This window comes from Chanos chanos, chromosome 6 (assembly GCF_902362185.1).
Source record: "Chanos chanos chromosome 6, fChaCha1.1, whole genome shotgun sequence".
Taxonomy (NCBI): domain Eukaryota; kingdom Metazoa; phylum Chordata; class Actinopteri; order Gonorynchiformes; family Chanidae; genus Chanos; species Chanos chanos.
Window position 1 is genome coordinate 9,553,041 of NC_044500.1, and position 24,143 is coordinate 9,577,183.

General features: G+C 41.1%; 1 protein-coding gene and 1 non-coding gene across 2 annotated transcripts; one reads left to right on the top strand and one right to left on the bottom strand.

Moving 5' to 3' along the window:
• Positions 1 to 13,246: 13,246 nt before the first annotated feature.
• trnav-aac (transfer RNA valine (anticodon AAC)) lies at positions 13,247 to 13,319 on the bottom strand. Its single transcript has one exon. It is a non-coding gene; the product is annotated as a tRNA-Val (tRNA).
• Positions 13,320 to 13,756: 437 nt separating this feature from the next.
• LOC115815010 (actin-like) lies at positions 13,757 to 14,857 on the top strand. Its single transcript, XM_030777979.1, has one exon. The coding sequence runs from the start codon at positions 13,757 to 13,759 to the stop codon at positions 14,855 to 14,857; it is 1,101 nt and encodes a 366-aa protein (XP_030633839.1).
• Positions 14,858 to 24,143: the final 9,286 nt, after the last annotated feature.

Genomic DNA, 24,143 nt, shown 5'->3' on the forward strand with positions numbered 1-24,143 from the left:
AGCCAAGACACGGCACACAAAACACTCCTTTTCAACCCACAAGAAAAGGCATTTAATTTACACCCCCAGTTAAAGACAGAAACATCAAATATCTCAACACAAAGCCAAAGGACATAAAACAAAGCTCTCTCTGCTGACTTGGGAGGCTGACAACTTTGTCATTAAAACATTACAAAACCTCTTCACGGCAAAGGACACGCCACATTCACCAACAGACAATCAAATTATCCTCATCTCAAGCCATTGTCCTATCAAATGGCTTGAAAAGAACTAATCATCTACACAGAAACCGGAACGTCCAGTCAGAAAATTCTTCTATTCAATCAAACCAATCACTAGACAAGGTTGGTTTTTCACCCCTAACTGAATGAGGCCATAATTGGGCGAATGAATTGACTGGGTGGGTCAGGACAGAAGCTCTCCATTAGCAAAATTGCATGGACTTAACTCTCAGTGAATGACCTACACTGCCCCTTGTGGACAGATGTGGGTGGTGCAATTTAAGACTCAGATGGTTTGCTGCTGAGGGGAAGAGAAGTTTTGTTGTTGATGTTGTTGTTGTTGTTGTTGCTGTTGTTATTGTTGTTGTTGTTGTTGTTGTTGTTGCTGTTGCTGTTGTTGTTGTCGTTTTTACCTTTTTGGTGTTAACAGAAATCAGCCTTTCCTTATTCCCAACCTAATCCAAGCTGTGAATGACTATGCCCTCAAGCTGACCTGAGAACAGTTTCCTGTGGGATCCCTCTCAACAGAAACCGGTGGCAAGGTCAGGGTAACAACACGTTGAACGCTAAACAGGTTCAAAGGCCAAGGGCTTGTGGGCCATGTTAGTCCTCCCAGATCAATAAAGTGTCGACACAGTGAGAATGTGATCTTAGTCTGGATTATGTGATAAAATAAACCTCAAGGCCTCGCTGACACACATGTCTGCGTGAGTGACACCATTGTCTGTGTGTGTGTATGTGTGCGTGCCTGTATTATTGTGCGTGTGTGTGTGTGTGTGTGTGTGTGTGTGTGTATTTGTGTGTATGTGTGTGTGTGTGTGTTCATCACAGCTGTTCTCTATGACAACTGCTCTGCTCTTTTTTCTCCCACAGAAGAGTTTAAGTAAATAAAACTTCTGATGTAAGAGGCCAAACTAATTGGCTACATTTAAAATTTTTGTATTCGATCAAGCCACTTCATTTTATAATAAAGTTCAGAAATAATTATGGTGGCATTTGCAGTTTCCTCCCAACCAGCTCCCTTCCACTGGTGAGAGTTCAGAATAGCAGTTTCTCTTCTCTTCCAGCACAAAAAACCATAGAACCAACAATTACAATTGTGAATATTTTAATAGCCATGAAGCATTATCATTCCTTCAGTTATAGCTTGAGCTGGTAGAAATATTGATGTATTGTCCCCTGATTAAGATAATAATAATAATAATAATAATAATAATAATAATATAAAAAATTATTTAGAGCCCAATATCACTATTTATAGTCTCAAAGGGCTTTACATGTCTATAACAAAGTCAAATTAAAATTATATTATGTATAAGTTCGAGAAAATAGATAAGTCTGGTTTTAAAGGTATGGAGAGAGTTTGCCTCCCTAACTTCTGTAGGTAAACCATTCCAGAGGAAGGGAGAGCAGTAAGAAAAGGCTCAGTTGCCAGCGGACTTCTTTTTAACTCTTGGGATAACTAATAGTCCAGAATCTTGAGAGCGCAAGGTGCAAGGTGGGTTGTAGGGTGTAATTAAGTCAGACAGGTAGGAAGGCGTAAGCCTATGTAAAATTTTATATGTTAATAAGAGGACCTTAAAATCTCTCCTTGCATGAATTGGGAGCCAAGGACAGAGGTAATGTGGACAGAGGTAATGTGATCAAACTTCCGCGTTCTGGTCAAAATTCTAGCAGCAGCATTCTGGACCAGCTGAAGACTACTGGTACTAGAGGCAGGCAGACCAGAGTACAGAACATCGAGGCGAGATGTGATGAATCCGTGAACAACGGATTCGGCATCAGCCATACTTAGAAAGGGCCTAATTTTAGCAATGTTACGGAGGTGATAAAAGGCAGTTTTGGTTGTGTTGTTGATATGAGTGACTCGCGAGAGACTAGAGTTAAAAATCACACCAAGGTTTTTAGCTGAAGAGTTTTGAGAGATGATGCAGTTGTCAAAATTTAGGGATCACTAAAAAGATGCTTATGCACAGGGGGACCAGAGACCAGCATTTCAGTCTTGCCTGCATTAAGCATTAGGAAATTTGAAGACATCCAACCCTTAGTAGCACAAAGACACGCCTCAAGGTTAGCCAATTCAGAGCGGTCATTGTGCTGGATAGGTAAGAAAATCTGTGTATCATCAGCATAACAATGGGAGTTAATGTTGTCACAGTGAATTACCCAAAGGGAGCATGTAAATAGAGAACAGAGGAGGCCCAAGGACTGATCCCTGAGGAACACCATAGTTAAGCTCACCGTATTCAGAGGTCACCTCCTTATAGTTACACACTGCTTTCTCTCAGAGAGATAAGATTTAAACGAAGAGAGCACCAGGCCACGAATGCCAATTTGGTTTTCCAGGTGCTTTAACAATATAGTGCGATTGACCGTGTCAAATGCTGTATTCAGATCAGGCGGAATAAGAATAGAAGTAGCACCTGTGTCCATGGCTAATAAAAGATCACTACTTACTATAGTAAGCATGGTTTCAGTGAAAACACATGAAGCCTGACTGAAATATTTCAAACAGACTGTTAGAGGACATATGGGATATCAGCCCAGCAACTACAATTTTTTCAAGTATTTTTGAAAGAAATGGGAGATTAGAGATCGGCCTATAATTATTGAAGGCTTCAGGGTCAAGGTTTGGTTTTTGAAGTAAAGGCCTGATCGTGGCTGTTTTAAAAGCGGAGGGTAAAACACCAGATGAAATGATAAAGATGAATCTCAAAACATGTCTCAAAAGATTTTTTTTTGTTATCTCATTTGACAGTATTACAATATGACCAGTATATGACCAATAAGGACAACAAACTACATTATTCTTCATGTTTTACAGAATTTGATCCAAAATGACTTTCAGATATATAGATATATATTTGATGCACAATGTAAAAATTCAAAGAATGCTAAGTCCCACACTAGACTACAGTGACTGAGATTACTGAAACAGGGATTGTGTTCATTTTAACCTGCGACAGTGAACTCTATTTTGATTAGAATTACTGTATGTGTCGGTATGGATAGCTTCATCCTCACAGGCCTTTTTTATAATTAAAAACTGACTATATTTCCGTGGTAAAAATGTGTGTGTGTCTGTGTGTGTGTCTGTGTGTGTGGATGAGGACGTCCTCACCTGTAAGTGACCCCCTCTGTGTTCGGCGTCTAATGGCGGAGGAGTGTGTGTGAGTGTGTGTGAGTGTGTGTGAGTGTGTGTGAGTGTGTGTAAGTACAAGCAGACGAAGGGTAATCGTGTGTGTGGAATAGTAATTGACTCTTTAAGGACATATGGGAAATGAATTTAGCATGACGAATGACTCTTTAGATGCTGAATAGCCTTTTCGAGGAAAGAAGTCATATGTTTGATCTCTCTCTAACTCCCCCCCCCCCCCCCTCTCTCTCACACACTCTCTCTCTCTCTCTCCCCCGCTCTCTCTCTTTCTCTTTCTCTCTCTCTCTGATCTTGCTAGTGTGTAGCCCCAGGGGGTTTTCAGTGAAAGAGATGGCGTCAGAATCATGCCATCCCTGAATCTTCCACGCCTACTGTTCTCCCTCTGTTCCTCTGTTTCGTACACATACACACACACACACACACTCACACACACACACACCCACATGAAATTGCCACATTCAACAGTGTGTGTGTGTGTGTGTTGTCACATGCCTCTACTTACACAACACACAGTGCTCATATAGACCAAAAACCAAAACCAACCCATCTCTCTCTCTTTCTCTCTCTCTCTCTCTTACACACACACACACACTCACGCAGAAACACAGTCTAACACACATTCACATACATACACACGTGTACACACACATACACACACACAAACACACAGTGGTGTGATCTGAAATGAGACCTGGCATATTACTACACCCTCAAGTGCATTATGTTCTCTCTCTCTCTCTATCTCTCTCTCTCCCTCTCTCTCTCTCGCTGTCTCTCTCTCTCTCACACACACACACACACACACACACTTTAGGAGCAGAAAACAGGGCTAGAATGGTTTAATGGGTTGTGTTGAAAAAAGAGATGTGATTTGAGGTGAGGCAAGGCCTATTATCACACCCACAAGTGTCTTATGGTCTCTCTCTCTCTCTCTCTCTCTCTCTCTCTCTCACACACACACATAACCCAGAGTGTGTGACCCAGAGTGTGAAGGCCAGAGTATTACCATTACACTTTAATGACTGGGGTGGTTCTGACTGATGCCAACCCCCGGTCTCTGTGTGACCCAAACACACTGCCCCGTATTTGACTGTGAATCATCTCTAACCATCAACGTTACAGTCTTCTGTTTAATCACCACTGAAACCTAATTCATCACTTCACGTGTGTGAAAAACAGCACCTAACAATTCAACCCACACTGACTGTCCTGTAACGCTGCACAATACTTGGGCTGACAAACAAACAGTGTCCTCCTGTAAATAAACACGCAGACACACACACATATATACACACTCATTTAAATTACTAGACAACTCAGAGTCACACACTAACACACATTAGAGAATCTTCCAGTAACTGCTGTCACAAACAATTCCGGCAAACAGGGGCACTCACACACACACACACACACACACACACACACACACACACACACACACACACACACACACACACACACTGGGATGCACACAGTGGGATTGAGAAGGCTTTTTGCATTAAAGTTTCAGCTCCCTCATTTCACTCTGTCACTATCGTGAGTCTGATAATGGCAGATAACTAGAGCAGAAACACACTGTCTATCCCAACAGTGGACACCTCTATACACACACATACACGCACACACACACACACACACACACACACACACACACACACACACACATACACACACACGCACATATACACACACACACAAAGACACACACACACATACACATACGCGCGCACTCACATATTCACACACACACACACACATACACACACATACGTGCGCTCGCACACACACACACATATTCACACACACACACGCACGCACATGCACACATACACACACACACGCACACATACACACACACACACACACACACATACACACACACATGCACACATACACACACACACACACGCACACATACACACACACTCAAATTACACTCAAAGACTGGCCTCATTTTTTCCAACACAGTTTCAATGTGCATTCGTTTGATAGAGTAAAGTGCTGAACTGCTTGTTTTTGGGATCAAATGCCTTTGTTGCAAACAAGCTCAACAGAACAGTGCCAGAGAGGACGAACAGAGTCTTTTGAACTTCAGTCAGCATCGCTGAATAATACAAGTGCTCCATGTCAATATGTTGTTGAGAGGTTTGAGTCTCAGCTGTATGTTTGTATGTAATAGTGATGAAATAGTTACCTTAACGTTCTGTACTGACTTCTCACCAGTGGAACAGAGCTGGTTGGAATGAAACACATCCGTAAAAGTAGGTTGAATTATTATGGAAATGCTCTGCATCTGGTCATGACGGTTTGAGTCGCTATTAAATGACATAAATTTATTCGGAGAACTAAGCAGGTGATTAATTATACTGTGTTTTCATTTAAGAATTTGGCTCATTGCGTTAGAAACCATGCATACTGAAACAGTGATATAAACTCTAAAAAAAGCAAAAATATTCAAAGTACTCTATGAACTCGTATAAACTTGTATAAATCATATGTGTGTGTGTGTGTGTGTGAGTGAGAGAGAGAGAGAGAGAGCGAGAGAGATAGAGTTTCTATCACCCCATACTGATTACACACGCATTAAATACAGTATACTGTGCTGAAAGGCTTATTCACACTGGGACTATTAGAGAACCCCTCTAATCTACTCTGTCACATCTGGCAGAGTACACTTTAAACACCCCTGTGTGTGTGTGTGTGTGTGTGTGTGTGTGTGTGTGCATGCGCGCGCATGTGTATATGTGGATGTGTGTGTGTGTATGTGTGAGTAAGAGAGAGAGAGAGAGGTGCCCTCATGAAATGGCCACATTCTGGGAATTATGTTGCCAGAAATAGATCATGAGTCTTACAGTAATCCTCTGAGAAGAGAAAAATGTCAATCACAGCTTTCGCCTCCTTAAATGTGTGTTTGAGGTAAAAGCTGGTCGTGAGACAGATTCAACTGTTTTAGGCAGTTATATACCAATACATTCACAAGCAGGTATGTGGAGTGCCTGATAGGGTGAAGTACAGTTATAAACGGTTATTGTCATTGAGGATCATTAACTAGAAGTGACGACAGCATATAGTGAAAGCACTAGCACACCATCTGCACCTGCAAGGTCACTCATTCACTTTCACATCAGCACTTTTTCACACACACACACACACACACACACACACACACACACACACACACACACACACACACACAGATAAGCACACATACACATACACGCACACATGCACGCATATATACTCAAAAACCTGAGCTATGTCAATTCATCTCCTGACATAGATGATCTCATCTTTTGGCATCATTCCACCATATATGTCTTTGTGTGTGTGTGTGTGTGTGTGTGTGTGATGGATTGTCCTGAACGAGCCCTAAACTGTCTCTTGTGTGACTGATTGCACTGTAAGGCCCCAGTCTAAGATGAAGTGTTTATGAAGCTTTCTCCTCACCATTAGGAATCATACAGCTCTACTCAGTCAGGGGAAAGGAAAACAGAAACCAGCTATGACATAGCTAATGTGACTGTTATAATGTAAGGTGACCTTACACACACACTCACACACGTACACACACACACACAGAAACACAGGCTCACACACACACACAAACACACACGTGCACACACACACACACACGCAAACACAATGTTGTCACAATTCTTCTGTTAAATGTCAGAAAAAAATTATTTAATATTTAATGGCAGACAATTTATGCAGTGAAACTGTTATTCATTATCTCTGTTCTACCCTGTCACATAGTAATATTTGACGGTGTTACATCTGGGGACATGTTATGATAGTCCTGTGATATGTAGCATGGAACAATACATAATACATAATAAATGTAATTTTATTTGAATGAAAACAGGAGGTTGAGTGGTGCTCTGTTGTTATGACTCGTAGTGGATTGAATGGAGAAGTCTGTATACTCTTCAACCAGTTTACACACTGTCACCAGTGACAATGCTGGACTGGTGTGGAGTCTTCCGTTCAACAGCGTATTGCCATATGGAGCAATGTCTGATTTATTAATTATGTTAATTTATTCCATGGTTTGATGCTGACATTTTATGTCTGGCAGTTGAGTAACAGAAACCAGCATGAATACACCATTTTTCTCTCTCTCTCTCCCTCTCTCTCTCTCACACACACACACACACACACACACGCACACACGCACGCACACACACACACAAACCCAACACTGATATGTGTAAAATGTGGAACAACCCTGTGGTGTGTAAAACTTGTCGTGGACTTGTATTTGTCTGGCAGTTAAGTGACTGACACAAATCTTAACACGCTCAAACAGGTAAAGCTTTGATTTGTGTAATTGTGGAGTAATCTTGTGGTGTGTAAATATTGTCATGGTTGTGTAATTGTATTGTAAAGGTTAAACTGTTACCTGTGGTGTGTGTAAGTGTGGAGTGATGTTGTGGAGTGTACATGTTGTCATGGTTGTGTTATTATACTTTAATAACACAAGGGGTAAACTGTACTTATACTTTAATAACACAAGGGGTAAACTGTTACCTGTAGGTGTATGTGTGTGTGTGTGTGTGTGTGTGTGAGTGTGTGTGTGTGTGTGTGTGTGTGTGTGTGTGTGTGTGTGTGTGTGTGTGTGTGTGAGGAGTGATGGTGTGGTGGGTGAATGTTGTGTGATTGCACTGTAAAGGGGTAAACTGTTACCTGTAGGTGTGTGTGTGTGTGTAAGCGTGGAGTGATGGTGTGGTGGGTGAATGTTGTGTGATTGCACTGTAAAGGGGTAAACTGTCACCTGTAGGTGTGTGTGTGTGTGTGTGTGTGTGTGTGTGTGTGTGTGTGTGTGTGTGTGTGTGTGTGTGTGTGTGTGTGTGTGTGGAGTGATGGTGTGGTGGGTGAATGTTGTGTGATTGCACTGTAAAGGGGTAAACTGTCACCCGCAGGTGATGGGAGTGAAGAGGAGAGGCCCAGTCACCTCTGGCTGAACCTCCATCAAGCTACAATATTGATGAAGAGACATGAGAGAGACTCCAGTGCAGAGCTATGAGACTGAACAGCCACGTGTGAGTAGTCTGACCCACAGAGAAACACATTAAACCAACGCGTTTGATTGTTTCTGAGAGTGCACGAGAGGGAGAGATTAAAAGAAAAAGACTGTTGTTAACAATAACAATGAAGTGTTACTATGGTACTACGACTACTAACCCCACAGATGCTAACAACAACGCTGATACTAGTAATACTAATATTAGCAGAGCTGTTAACATTACCATTACAACAGTTTTTCATTAGCAAGAGGAATAGAGAAGCCAGAGAAGTTCCGGTCATTGATATTTCATGGCCTAGTTAGTCCTGTTCTCTCACAGGGCATCTATGGAGTGTCTCTATAGGAGAGCTCCAGGAGAAACCATAATCAATTCACTTCTCTCATCTCTACTGCCCATGTCTGGAAATGAAATGACCTCTGGTTCTCTCTCTCTCTCTCTCTCTCTCACACACACACACACACAAACAAACAAACAAACAGACATGTCCCTCTTTCTTTTCCTGTGTGCAGGCCAGTGCAGTAAGAACGGCTTTGTGTGGATGACTCACACTGTTCTGTTTACTCACTTGAATGAATGGATTCCTGTACTTACTGTACGAGCCACAGCAAAGACTTGATGTTTATCGCTTAAGTGGTTGAACATCTGTTGTATCATAGCACAGTCTCCTCTAATGTGATTCACATTATTTGACGTTTCCACGGCGCTGTCTAAGAAATTTGTGGTTGGGCCATGCCACAGAGAAATCAGCCAATCGGCAGTGACTTCTCCACAACATGAGAGGAGCAGAGCAGATCTCTGTGTCTAATGATCAATTAACTCCTCCTGCACCAGCCTTCCATTAGTGGAATGTGGATCTAATGTCCCTTGGGCAGGTTTATATTTAATGGCTTATAGACTGGAGATCTTTGATTAGGAGAATTCCTCAGAGCAGGAGAGAGTGAGATAGAGAGAGAGAGAGAAAGAGAGAATGGGAGAACAAGAGAAAGAGAAAGAGAAGGAGAAAGAGAGAGAGAGAGAGAGAGAGAGAGAGAGAGAGAGAGAGAGAGAGAGAAAGGAGATCTCTTTTAATCAATTCAAATTTTCCTCTTGCTTGCAGCTGACCTTGTGACCTTTTCTCTTCGCCCCATGGCTCCCTATCCTTGTCTGTGATTGGATGTTAAGATAGTCTTCAGGGATCGAAGATTCTCTACGCCGGTCTATTTAAGTAAGAGAAATACATTATACATTATGGTCTGAATCCACTTTGAATTGATTAACACGGTTAGACACACAAGCATAGCCATAAGCATTTCTACTAATGAACACCCGCTGTGGTGGGGAACAATGCTGATATGTATCTGCACACATGCAGAAGGACTGATACACCAACTATAAAAGAACAGTATAGTCACAAACCCCATGGGATAGTCTGCTGAAACAGTTCCTATACAACAATGAAAAAGGTTGGGACACTTAGCATGTGTGTGTGTGTGTGTGTGTGTGTGTGCATGTGAGTGTGTGTGTGCGTGTGTGCATGCGGTGCGTGTGTGCGTGTGCATGTGTGCATGTGTGCATGTGTGTGTCTGTGTGTGTGTGTGTGTGCGTGTGTGTGTGTGCATGCATGTGTGCGCATGTGCCTGTGCATCTGCGTGTGTGTGTGTATGTGTGTGTGTGTGTGTGTGTGTATGTGTGTGTGTGAGAGAGAGGTGTGTCTTCTCCCTGTCAGAGTTTGACGGATTAGGCTCCAAGTCAGACAGGTTGAAATTGAGGGTGTTTAAATTAATGACTTGTTTTATAACCCAAGACCTGCTAAATATATGCAAATCCATGAAAATGCCAAAAATCCACATCCTTTCCTCGATCTAAAAATACTCACAAAGATGTCTCTAAGACAGTTTTTGCTGACAGACAACCCTACATCCTGCCCACTCATACAAAATTTACATTAACCTCCTTGTAACATCCTTGTAAATATTAACATCTTAGTCTATCCATTATAAATAAATATACATTGCCTATTGTCCATCTCTTTTAACAGTATTCATATTGTGCTATGTACCCAGTCACAGGAATGAGTGGGTTCATGCAGTTCTTGTGAAAGTTCTCTCACAGTGTACACTACCCAACTCTTTACCCTCTACCTGTGTCATTACATGAACCAAATTAATATGTTTTGGTATGGCAATGTTAAAAAGCATACTGAAACCCAAATGCAGTTCTCAAATCCAGTCCTGTAGGATCAGAGCATGGCTGGATTTCACACAAACCAAACACTGTGGTGTGATTTGTACAAGGGGCATGCGCGTTCCTTCAGCCTGTAATTACGAGGGATTGACAAAATTCATCAAGACTGCTGGAACCTCCTGGACCATGACTGAAGGACCCTGGAATATGGCTTTTGCTTGGGGGACGGAAATCTCAGATTGAGTCTTTTGGTGCTTTTGGTGTGATGGGAAGGTCAAAGCCTGACCTTGACCCTCCACAAATACCACCCCAAACCCCTCCTCTCAGAATTTTGATATGGTTTAATCTTTATACATAAAATGATGAGGTTTTCCCATCATGTAAATGGTTTGGAATGTAAAGGCTGGGGCTATTTTTTTTACTGCAATATATTATATAGTGAATCTCTCCGGACCTAATGCTTATTAAACATATAATTAATCAGAGTAAGGTGACTGAATAATTAAATGAATCCTTAATGTGTATTTTCCTCCTCTAATGGGGCTCCACGGGATTCATGAAAAAAAAAAAAAAAAAAGATATCCAAAAATGTTTTGTGATATCCATAAATTGCATAAGCCGTTTGTATGAGAAGGGGAACAGTGCGTGTGGTTTTACACAGGGGTGGGAGTAGGCGGGGGAGATATCCTGACGTTAATTCGGAACCTTTATGACGTTTCTGTTGGTGCGTTCCGTCGGATTACACCCAACCAAACCAAAACCCAAACCGCTAGGCTTTTCGCAGGTTCCACAGCACAGCACAGGCGTACCCTCTTAATATGGTTCAGGTTTGGTTGCTATGGAGACAAATTCTTTAATCCTCCACAATTTTTTCCCCCCTTTTCCCGTACTTAAAAAAAGATGATGTTTAAAGATGATTCATGGGATGTTGGAGGGTGATGACTCTTTTGAACAGCTTATTTTCCGCTTGGATTAATGAAAAAAGAATGGGGTGAAACCACGCCAACAAATTAGTCCTGACGATTTCCCTCAAAAAAAAAAAAAAAAAGTGAAAAATGGCTTCATAGTCGTATTTCCTCTCTTGTACAGGGAAGGATGAAGCCACATATTCACATAAAACTGCACTGATGCGTGTTAAAGGAGGTCAATGAGATAAATAGTCTTCACTTGACTTACTGCCTCTGTATTGCGAGTGAAGAGTTTGAATAGCTTTCTCGCTCAATAGGCTCTTTTATACAAGCTTAACAATTCAAGGACATTTGCTCGGGAAATATTTTTTTCCCCACATTCTACCACCCCTTAGCTTAGGGGGAAAATTGTGTCGCTTAATAATATAAAAATATATTTATAAAAAATAATAATTACATTTAAATATATATATATATATATATATATATATATATATATATATATAAAACTATTTAGGCAATGTTTAAAACGGCGCCGATGGAACAGGGATTACGGGAATCATCAAATGTAAATGTTGCTCCGACATGTTATTTCCTTTCCACAGATATCACTGCGCCTGTTAACAATGTGATGGAGACTGATACAGGAGGGTCTTCGTGAAAGCGAAAATTGTGTCACGAGGCTAACTCTATCTGGCAGACTTCATTAACAGCAATCTCTATTTAACTAGTACCGTATGTGTCCGAGTCTTAGACGCTCTGCTTAGTCCTTATAAATTACTACTTCCTCAGTAAGACCCACACGACAAGAATTTCTGTGGCGCAGTGTGGAACTTTTAAGAAATTACAAATGGGGATAAACCAACGGTCAACCCAGCCAGGGATTTAACTAAACATTTTACATTAACATTTTGCGCTGCCTGACTGATACTGTTAGTAGGTAGGCCTACAAGTAGCAATTTCTAATGCCATTGTGTTTGTCGTAGGAATCCCATTTTCAGTGAACAGTGTAGTGTGAAAGCCGAGGAAATGACTCTGTGCTGACGTACAGTATCATTTATGTTGACTTGACGCGGTATGAAGCACGCAATATGCATAATATGTAGTAAATCACCTCGCATTTGAGTTGTAGAGATTGTATGATCTGAATTTCAAGATCAAACAAAATAGTAGTTTGGTGCTCTCTAGTGGACATTAAGAGGAAGTACAAAGGCGCCATTACTCAAATCCAGATAGACACAAATAATGATAGGCTGTGGATTACCTATATTATACGAAGAAAATATGTCTCTCTTACACTGTCAGGTTTATGCATGTGTAAATAATTCAGTGAAGTAAGTGGACAACCTCTGAAACAATACGTGAAATTAATCACAGATTCTGACATTTTATGTCTGTGTTTCTTACACATTTCCGTGAAGTAATCAGAAAAATCGGTATTAGGGTATATGTCTGTTAAACGGTTTGTAATTTTACAATGCGTAATAGACGTTAATATTTTGCGAACAACTCTTCCTGCTGATTTGACTGAAACGCTCTTACTTATATAGCTATTTCTGATATGCCCAACTGAAAGTATTTTTGAAAATTCTGTATAGAAAATTCTCTGTTGCAACCCTGCAACACTGTATTTCGCAGTGGTGGGAAATGTTGAGGAACAAAATAAAACAGATGAAAATGTCATTCTGCCGTTCTTGCAGACGCTGTACTGTAATTAAAACAAATCGTGCTGATAGTCGTGTGTAGCTTTTTACGGTAGAAAAAGTTGCTTGTTCCCGCCCGGTTTCGAACCGAGGACCTTTCGCGTGTTAGGCGAACGTGATAACCACTACACTACGGGAACTGAGCTGGTAGGGGGAGGGGCATAAGCGTATTTAGCAAAACCGCACACTGCTGTCTATCGGGACGTTGTGACTTCTGTAAACTGAACGTGAGTTGTCTATAAATTTTAAGAGTAACATACGAACATTAAATCACAGGGAAATAGTCTACACTACTTGCCCAACTTAATGTTCTACAACTTGCTTGATTCAGCGGCGGTTACAACGAACTCAGTATAGTCCATCTGACGGCCTTGCGTCCAATCAACGTTTCTTTCTTGACTTACTAGCGCAAGGTTCGGAATACCGTTTGGTTGCCAGGAGTTCGATTGTGATATCGTCGTAACCGTCAGTGTCACGTGGGAATGGCTTGAAATGGTGAAATGACGTTCTTAAAGTACCAGTAAGATCAATTTGAAAATATATTCTTCCATGTATTCTCATCATATACTCGCTGAAGATGAGCAGTTCTCAGCATGCTGTTGTCATTGACAGTGGCTCATATCAGATTCGAGTTGGCCTCTCTGGTTTTGCAGCTCCCAGTGTGGTGTGTAAGAGCGTGGTAGGTCGTCCTAAGAATGACTCCTGTGGAAGAGATGTGTATTTTGGAGAAGAGGCTTGGGTAAACAGAGACCATATGTGTGTAACACACCCTTTACAGCGAGGAAAGGTGGAATCCTGGGAAGATTTGGAGTTGGTCTGGAAGAACGTGTTTGAGTCTAGCCTCAAGTTCTCCCCCAGGGAAAAGCCAGTGTTGCTGTCAGAGGCTACGACAAGCCATCACCTCCAACGGGAGAGGATGTGTAGAGTTATGTTTGAGGCCCTGGAGGTGCCTGCCCTATACCTTGCCTCCCAGTCTGTACTTGCCCTGCTGTCATCTGGAAACGTCAGTGGTTGCGTGCTGGATTCTGGGTATGAGCTCACGCAAGCAGTTCCTGTGTACGAAGGCCATTGTCTTCCCCATGCGGTCCACCGCTTGGCTCTTGGTGGCCATCACGTCACCACCCACCTGGCAAACTTGCTGAAAAAGTCCGGGTCCAAGTTCTCAAACCCAGCACAGGAATATGACGCTGTGACGGACATCAAAGAGAAGATGTGTTTTGTGTCTTCTGACCCGTCGGCGGGCTCAGAGATAGTTTCAGACAGTGAGGAGGCCAGGTACTCCCTTCCGGACGGTCAAGTCCTCCAAATTCATTCAGAGAAGTCCCAAGCGCCTGAGATCTTGTTCTCACCTGAGACGGTCTCCATGGAGACGCCCGGCGTACCCAGTCTAGTGGTGAACTCAGTCTCGGACAGTGATACAGATCTCAGACCGGTTCTTTTTGGAAATGTAGTCCTCGCAGGAGGATGTAGTCTTATCCCAGGATTTGGGGTCCGGCTGAGGAAGGAAGTGGAAGCTTTGGCTCCTCCAGGGAACATGGTGAGGCCTGTTAGACGTACTGACTCTGCCTGGGTTGGTGGCTCCCTCCTGGCTTCTCTGTCAGTCTTTAGTGACATCTGTATCAGCAGAGCAGAGTACCAGGAGACAGGGCCCAGCATAATCCTTCACAAATGCTTTTGACACTCTGCATTGCTAAATAGTCCCTCTGGAGCTGGCTTTTTTCTTTCCTTTTTTTTTTTTTTTTTTTAAATTGAGCTACTTACTGATGTCTAATTTCAATTAAATTATTCATTTGGATGATCTTCAATGAGTCGTTATTATTTTTGCACTGATTTTAGACATAACCCGTATTGTATGAAAACATTCAGATAGAATTGTAACATGATGTTTGACTTTGGTTAGACAGCACCGTGAAAAGGAGGAATTAATTTGTGTTTGAAAACAGAACTACCATTGTAGACATGTAGCAAAATGATTTTGGAAGGTGTCAGTTTGAATACTGTTGGCTTTGTTTCGATGAGTATTGGCTCAAGTTACATGATGTTAAAAAAAAAACTGAAAGATTTTACACTTGTTTTCAATTAATATTAACTGAGATGATGACAGATGGCTGAGTTTCTGTTCCCATAATGAATCAAATTGGTAAAATTGATGTTGACCAAGGAGCAGTTTTGGCAAGCAGACACATTGCACGTGGATATGAACCACTGTATCAATAACATTCAGTTAGAGAGGCATGCATGTTCTTCAGCATGAGCAGGTATATAATCTTTTATACAGTTTCAACGTTTAATTATTTATTGTGTTGCTATTTATCAACTTCGAAACGTCGCGTGTCCCCGATTTTAAGCATATCTTTATGAATTTAATTTCCGTTTATTTTATTAAAACTGTCTTAAAATGTCTTAACATGTGACGGTCTCGCCATTCCTACAGGCTACGCGCTCATGATGCACTTAAAATTTTTGTCTACTGGGATTGAACTAAAATGAACGCGTTTATAATTCGGATTTTTTTCACTTTTATACTGATGTCAAGTTGCTTGTTAATTTTATCATCACTCTCATCTCCGTATGCCATGTGGGCAAAGCAAAAAAAAAAAACCCCCACAGAAAAACACGCTTCTTGACTGCAGATTTGAGAAAACTATTTATCAAGTTGTACACAACCGGGAACTGACGCGCATCCCACTGTCTGGTCTTACGGGAACTAGAGATAAATAAATCTGATCGAGTGTCCAGATCGATTAGTCGTCAGATCTACCCCCTGAGAGGTCCGGGAAGATGAGGGAGTCAATGGGCAATAGATGAGCGCGAGTCTGTAACCGCGGCAGAGGAAACTCCTTCGTTCGCAGGACGGGAGAATGAACGACCGCACGTAGACCTGCAGTGAGCTCTCCAGAGGTCATAAATACGTCCACAGATTGTCTGGAGAGCGCATCGTAATCCAGCCTGATAGTCAGTTGCCGGGAAGCGCGGTTGCAAATGACCCATTCCCTTCAAATAGCTGTCAATCAAAGAATACTTAATGACCGAAGGAGAAGCAACAGTTGTTGTTCTTTATTTAGGCCCGTTTTCTCATCTTTAAGACTCCTGTGTACAAGGGAGAGATTCTCCTTCAAGCCCCCCAGTTACACGCCTGTTACACTACCAATTTCAGTGTAGGCTTCAGACCACAAAATTAAAAATTGTATTTGCCGAGAACAAAGATAGAACTTGGTAAGGCATAGTTTGGTATCTATATGCGACGCTAGATGGCGCTAAAGTATCAATAATAGTGAAACTCAAATTCGAGGTTTCTATAAACGAGAGTTAGTGAAATGAGGGCATCTAATTCCCATGCATTTACTTGATGGACGCCTTTTTTCAAAGAGACGCATCCAGTGCAATTGTTTTAAAACGGCACAAAACCTCAGTGAAGTTTTACCCTTTTAACCACCTTATGCTTGAAGCGCAAAGAAAGGTAATAAACGCTGTATTGACGTTATATTTCCTCATCCTCTCAAAAGGACCACCTCTTAACATTAGTAATGATTTATCTCTTCCAGCAAGAGCAAATATCTAACTCCGCTACAATATCCTGAAGCCGAGTTTTTACTGCAGAGACAACGACAGTTGTCAGAAAGAAGCTTTGTCCTCCATCTCCTCTAAAATAACAGCCGTACTCCGCTGTCGATGATTGATCATCTTAAATTATCCACGTCGGTTCTTTTTGTTTTAACAAGTCTCTCTTGTTGTTCAAGTTATTTTTGCATGGCCGTGGAGACAGTTAATCTGATCTCTGAATCGACGCTGTCTCTGTTCTCCACAAATTATCAGTTTAATTCTGAAAGCCAGTTGGACTCCACAAACGGTAATATACACTTTATAACCGTAAAAAAGAAAACGAGACGATGTTTTCACATTAGAAAAGAATTGCCAACACCGTTCTGCCACCGTATGTTTATAATATTTGGTATATTCGAATGAAAAGGAGAAATCATTTTTAATGTAGACTTCTCTTGCTTAATGCCGCCTGGAGAACATTGCCTGACAAGTGGACATACAATGACGAAAAGAACGAGGCTATGTTCTTTATGGTGCGCATGGACCTTAAATGTCATGAGCATTCGCAGCGCGCTCATGATGCTGACGGCGAATAATTCCATCCATGGCGCATTTAAACCACTCCAATTTACTCGCAACCCACTCACTCACGTATGGGTAGCAAAACACAACGTATGAATGAGTTATGTATTTATTAATAGTGATGGAACTTTATGGTCACTGACAGGACACGCTTCATCAGCACGAAATCTTTCTTCAAAATAATGAAAAGTGTTTTTCCCCTTTCCATCTCAGCGTCTGGTATTTTTGCAGGGCATGGCGTGACCAAAATTGAATTCCACTTAGCCCTTTAATCGATGTTTGTTGTAACTATAAAGTGTTGTATAAGGTGCCGCTATTGTATTACATTTTTGTAAAGCACTGTTTGTATTAGACTGTCAATTTTTGACCATGAAAAGTGCAATTAACGGCTACTTGTAAAGATGAACTTTAAAGTATGGTTAAACAGGCTCATTTTAGGGAACAGTGTCTTCAGTACCTCCCGGCCGTCACGAGGCATGTAAAGGTCTTATATTTTCCTGAATGAATTGGACGCTTTAATCCACTTTCAAGACTGAGTTCTTGAGAAGAATGTTTAAATTCAGCTGAGTTTGATGTGACAGTATTAACATCGTTTTATTAAAGCCGCGTTCATTTGCCAGTGATTTTGTTGCTCTTGGACGTGAGAATCATACCGTAGAGGGAGAAAAGTGAGGGCTATATATTTTCCAGATATTGCAGCTGATGGAATTTAGATTGCTCGCGACACTATAATATTAAACCAAAGTTGAAAAGTAAACGGTGGTCAGCACCCGAAATGATTTCAGTTTTTTCGAAATAAAAACTCTAATAAGTATTGTATGAACTGTACATACTTAACTTTACGTCGTAGCGCTTGTGGTTACAGAATGTTTCCGCTTGTTTGAGGCGGAAAGGCAGGGCATGGAACGCTCAGACCCCGCGGTCCGTTGGCAGCCTTCACGGATGTAAGAATGTGCCCGAGTGTTCGCACGGCTTCTCTTACGCTCGCCTCCAGAGAGGGGCACTGCTTGCTGGGGCGCACTCGGTCTTCGTTCCGGGCTCCTTTTTTTTGCAGCGTTTTCTTTTTCCCTGACACAGTAGTATTTTCTCTTCGACCGACGTTATGGATGATGAATATTTGCAAAATGCCAAGAAATGATGCCAATATAATTATTTTAATGAAATAATCGAGGTGAAAGAACGATCGTAAAAAGTGAAAATGAAGCTGTTATTTGAAAACCTCAGCTATTTTGCAAAGGAGAAAAGAAGTTACATAATAATTTTAAATTAAAATGAAACTTGGTCATATATTATTGCTATTATTATTAGTGTTATTCTTACTGTTGTTATTATTATCGATGACAACAACAACAACAACAACAACAACAATAATAATAACAATAATCATAGTAATAATAAAAATAATAATAAGTTGAGGTACTGGTCATGTGTTCATATTGATCTTCATTTTGCTGATAGCTCACATTTGATTTGGCCAGTCGAAAATCAGGTATAGCCTAACCCTTGCTATTTATCCTGTTTTTTTTTACAGTGATTTTCAAATGAAAATGATATGCTACTATCTGTCATTTAAAGATATATATTATATATTTTTTTACTTTACTCTCATTCTCTTCGTTTAATCATTGTTTGAATTTATTTTTTTGAATCATGCCGGACAGGATGTAGCATTGATAAATATCCCTGTTGATCACTTGATTGATTACCTTGCTCAAAGGTCACGCGGGCGTGCGGTAATTTCCTTGCGCCCGCGGCTCCCTTTTCACTTTCAGTCTGGCGCGAGGGCTGCGACTCCAACAAATTATGTTTTATTTTAACTCTTCAACCACCATCTAAACATTGCACTTTTTTCAAAACACACACCCTGTACAGCGAAGGTTTTTTATATAACGAAGAAAGGTTATAACCTATAATTAGGTTAAAATTATAAGTAAGCGAGGTAAACTACGCACCTTCTCTTTTGATAGATCTAAATGTGTATCATTGGACAAGCTAATAATTTAACTATACTAGCAAAAGGTCTTGAACCCAATTAATACCCAATAATTACAGCCTACGGGGTCTTGTCTGATCCTCCAACCACTCTTCGGTCTGAGCCAGTCTTGGCTGCTGGGGTCAGTGTATCATAATAAAGTGTGCATTCTGAAAAGAGGGGAGACGACAATGGTGAGTTATTGCAACGAATGAAAACAGTTTCCATTTAAGCTAATGGAAGCGCGAGGCGGCACAAAGCAGCCTACTGGCGTCCCCCCTTGCCTTGGAATGAACTGTAGTTCACGGATCTCTCTCTCTCTCTCTCTCTCTCTCTCTCTCTCTCTCTCAATACATGGAATAGGGGGTATAGTTCATTGCAGAGGTCATCATTTCTCTCTTTTAATCTTTTTCATTTCACATCAGGAAACTGTAGGAATGAAGATGTGGCCATATCTATGTGATATGATACGAGCTGAAATTGTAACAGAGTTAGACATCCCATTGCTTTTAGGGGAAACCAACTGTTATTACATTATTGATCTCAAAATAAATGTACGCAATTATAAAATAACGCATTGAGGAAATCACGACAACGAGACTCTTCATAAATACCTGTGCAAGAATTTCCGGCAAAGCAAAAATTAAATACTGCAGAGGTCATGTTAAAAAATCATCAAATAATACTAAACATCACGAGTGAATTTTTGAACTTTGACTGCAAACTCTTTTTAATTCACCGCGCGTATATTTTAATTAAAGACACCTAATTTTGATACGGAATCAAGTTTTTTTTTCTACTGGGTTTTTATGCATTCAGGAAACTATTACACCCACAATACCTTTCGTATGCGTAAAGTAGACCTAAAGGAGTGGGGTTGAGTGGTCGGAAAAGAAACATCGCAAGACCTTTAAAGAGAGAGAGAGGGAGAGAGAGAGAGAGAGAGAGAGAGAGAGAGAGATAGGTTCACTTATTGGTGTTAACTTGAGGAAAAATTGCTGTTTGCCGAGGCATTTCTCAAACGTCCTCTGCGAGGTAACTCTTAAACCTGCTTTGCGCTTATGCATAATGATGTCAACTCCATCGGATCTGTTTTAAAATACTCTAGAATCGATACGTCATGTGGGGAGGACCGCAACCTTTTAAAAGGTTCATGGACAAGGTCAACATGATGTCACGCGTCCCTAATTAATGAGCAATTAACTTGATGACCCTCCAGGACCTTAACAAAGACACATGTTTCCCTCAGCTGACAAGTTAATAACAGCCGCTTGTTGTAATGTTGCAACAGTAAAAACATTTTTGTAATGGTCATGAGCATGATTATGTTACCAGCCATAATCTTGAAAAGAACGAGGATGATAAAGATGATGGTGGTGAACGTGATATGGACCGAAACGGTACACAAGCATATTGTGAACATGTCAAAATACAAAGTCTTAATATGAAACGAGTATTGTACAGTGTCCCATTTTACAGGGGCTATGACAGAAGTAGTGAGAAAGTGTGAGAAAATGTGGCTTGCATTCTCGCTGTACAATTATAGAGAGACAGTTTTGCGTAATAAATCAAATGCGTAATGAAACACTTTTCCTAATTATTATACGTTATTAGTACGGTTTTTAAACACCGGAAATCATTTATTAGGGCTTCCAGGCTTGATTTGGGATTGCAGTTCAACCCCGGGAGTGATGGAATGTAGCCGAAGTTCGCCGACGGTAACGGGCATTTATTCAGAGAGGCAGCGAGTCTATTTTACAGATTAATAATTGTCACCACCGCAAAAAATAGTCTCAAGGCTGCCCTCGGTTCCGACTGCCCACGCGCCGGATGAGGAACGGGGGGGTTTGAAGGGGGGGTGGGGGGTCGTGAAAGTTTTCATTCATTCTCAAATATTCGCAATGATGGTCAAATCTCAATTAAATTGCATAAAAAAAGCGTTTAATAAAAACGTTTTACATTAGTGATTTTCCCGAACAGTGATTAATGCGACTTCATTTAAAATACAAAAGCATAGGCATTGAGGACGCACGAGACCGCTCCATTATAATTAATGTCTCCGGTTCCTCGTGGACCCGGGGGTCGCAGACGGCTCCGTCTCAAGCCCACTGATCTCTGAAGATCTGACACGAAAGGGATCCCACAGCTATTGCCATCTGACAAGATCGGTAATATCGGGTGATAAATTGTTCCAAACTTTTTTGGCGATGCTGGCAGTTCTGTGCTATGCGCATGTGCGAAGGTGTCCAAACTGACAATGCTGGAGAGATAGCGCGTCCGGATTGAGAAACAGAGAGAAAAGGACAGAGAAAAAAGAAAAAGGAGGAAAAGATCCAAGAAAAAACCGAGCTAACCCACGCCGAAAGACTGGCATCATGAGGTCCAAAGGCAGGGCAAGGAAACTGGCCACTGGTAGGTGCAACATCCCCTTTTTTTAGCATTTTCAAACTGCCATCTTGTACATGTGTATCTCACATATCAATGCTTTCGCCTCAAAAGGTTTCAACCTGTACTCTCTATACTGCCGCTTGCTGACTCCGTTCCTCTCTCGCCGTGTACTTAAACGTAAAAGCAGTGAAGTGGAGCTTTGAGTGTTGTTGTCGAGCGCAGTGCTAAACGCGACGCTAAATGTAACATTTTCAACTGGGCTTCAGAAGTATCAAAAAGTTCAACAAACAGCACGGGAACTTCTCGGAAATCTTGTGTTATTAGCCGAGTTTCGTTGCATGTAGTGGGCGCTCTAGCGTAATAAGCTTGTCCGCTCTCTGCACGTTCTGGAACTCTGGTCACATCAATTTGCAGCCGCGACTTTGAAAAGACAGCTTTCCCTAAAGCTGACATCGGCGAACAAACACTACAACACGGAGTCAAGCTTTTAAATGCAAACAGGTAGTTTAACGTCAAATTAGCGACAGTCGCGGACTGATAGTAAATACAAACGATGTGCTTAATTAATGGTCTGATTTTAATCTACATTTCACTATGTAGGTACACCTATTAACAATTGGGCTTTTGTGGTTAGTAAGTGCTTTCACTTTAATCTGTTCTGCCATTGTGAAAATTGGCATGATCGTGCAACAAGTGATTAAATCCGATTAGAAATGTGTTCCAGTGTAAAATGCCCGGAGAAGTGTTTGCGTGTTTCTGATATCAGCCTAAACGCACTAATGTAGTCGGAGTTTCTAGTTAAGAGTCGCCCCAAGGCGGCTGTTGGAGTTGACATCTATGCGTGTCTTTGATCGCTCCATAACGCTGCTCAATTTTAGGGTTTCAACATCAAGTAGTTAGTAATAAGTTTTCACCCTATTTGATAGTACTTGAATTACTTGTACTAAATGAATTACACTGATGTGAAATACCCCCCCCCCCCCCCCATCCCCCCCATCCCCCCCACCCCCTCCCCTTGCGCTGCAGGCAGATTTCTCTGTCTCCCAAGATCTTTTCCATTAAACGCTCTCTTTGCGATTCTTGGAAATATATCCGAATATGACACAATTTTTATATTTGCACAATTTCCCTGCTGAAGAAGAAGCTGCATAAAACTCGAAACGTCTTTGTTGTAAGATGTGAACTTCCGACGTTCTTTTTGGGACTTGGTTTCCTTGCAGTGATAAATTTGAGTCAACAAGGCACCGATTCTCATTAAAAAAAAAAATTGCAAAATATTTGCACTAGCTCATGAAATTAAAAAAAGCGGCGAACTTGTCCCATGAAGCGATGAAGTTCAGAAATTTTAGTTTAATAATAAGATTTCTAAATCACGGCCGTGCAATTTCGGCCACTGGCCAAGAGGTAAGAAAGAAGGTAACATTAGCAAGAAGATCATTATAGTGTTTTGAAATACAGTTTCCTTTGCTGATGGCAACACCAGGGCCAGATACCGTCTGTGGTGTCTGGACAGAGACAGGGGTCGTGCAGGGTGTTATCCGTTCAATAAACTACCAAACTCCCCTGTCATTCTACCATGTGTACAGTTCCTTTTCTGAACGCAGCAAAGCTTGCCTGAAGCAACTCTCTCTCTCTCCCTCTCTCTCTCTCTCTCTCTCACACACACACACACACACCTGCACACACACACACACACACACACACACACACACACACACAATAGGTTGTTGCATTGTAATGTTCATTACAGGGCTGAAAATTCTCTCTGTGCATGCCGATCACAGCACTCTCCTTGAGTGTCCAGTCAACTGTAGAAACTGGTTGTTGGTTAGAGATCAGATAAGCTCTACCTACTTTGACTTCGAGTCAATTCTGGCGTTTACAGAGCTGTCGTGCTATTTCGTGTGAGCTAAAAAGCAAATTGGCCTTGCCCTAAGAATGGATTTTTCTAAAAAAAAAAAAAAAAAAAAAAAAGAAAGAAAGAAATAGTATTCAATCCATTTTCAATATTACCTTTTTTTAATAATAGGCTATTGGTGATCTCGGTCAGTTATGAATGAGTGAGTAAAATATTTAAGCATTTATATGTGGTTTTGTAGCTTCAATTCGGAGTACTTCTTTAATTTCAGGAGTGTCGACTAATTTCATGTAACTATAACTGGCTATGCAGAGTTCATCTCGACAACTGCAATAAAACTGCGTCTTTGACAAGCGGCCTGCGGCAAAACATAACTGATATATTTCGGCAACTTTTTTATTTGAAGTCCAAGTACTCATTTCCACCCTTCGCATTTTGTGGCATTACTAATTTTGTGCCTCCATATTTATATAATTATATTATATATATAATATTTTAAAGCTCCGGCAAAATGTTGATTTTTAGCGCACGTGTGTGAAATGTGTGTGTCACATATCCTAATCTGCTTGAATGCAGAGAACTGGAATGGATGATTTATTTTGAAAGGTCATGTTAACCTTA

Excerpts from the sequence above, each read along its gene's own strand:
- LOC115815010 (XM_030777979.1), top strand. The coding sequence starts at position 13,757 with ATGAGCAGTTCTCAGCATGCTGTTGTCATTGACAGTGGCTCATATCAG.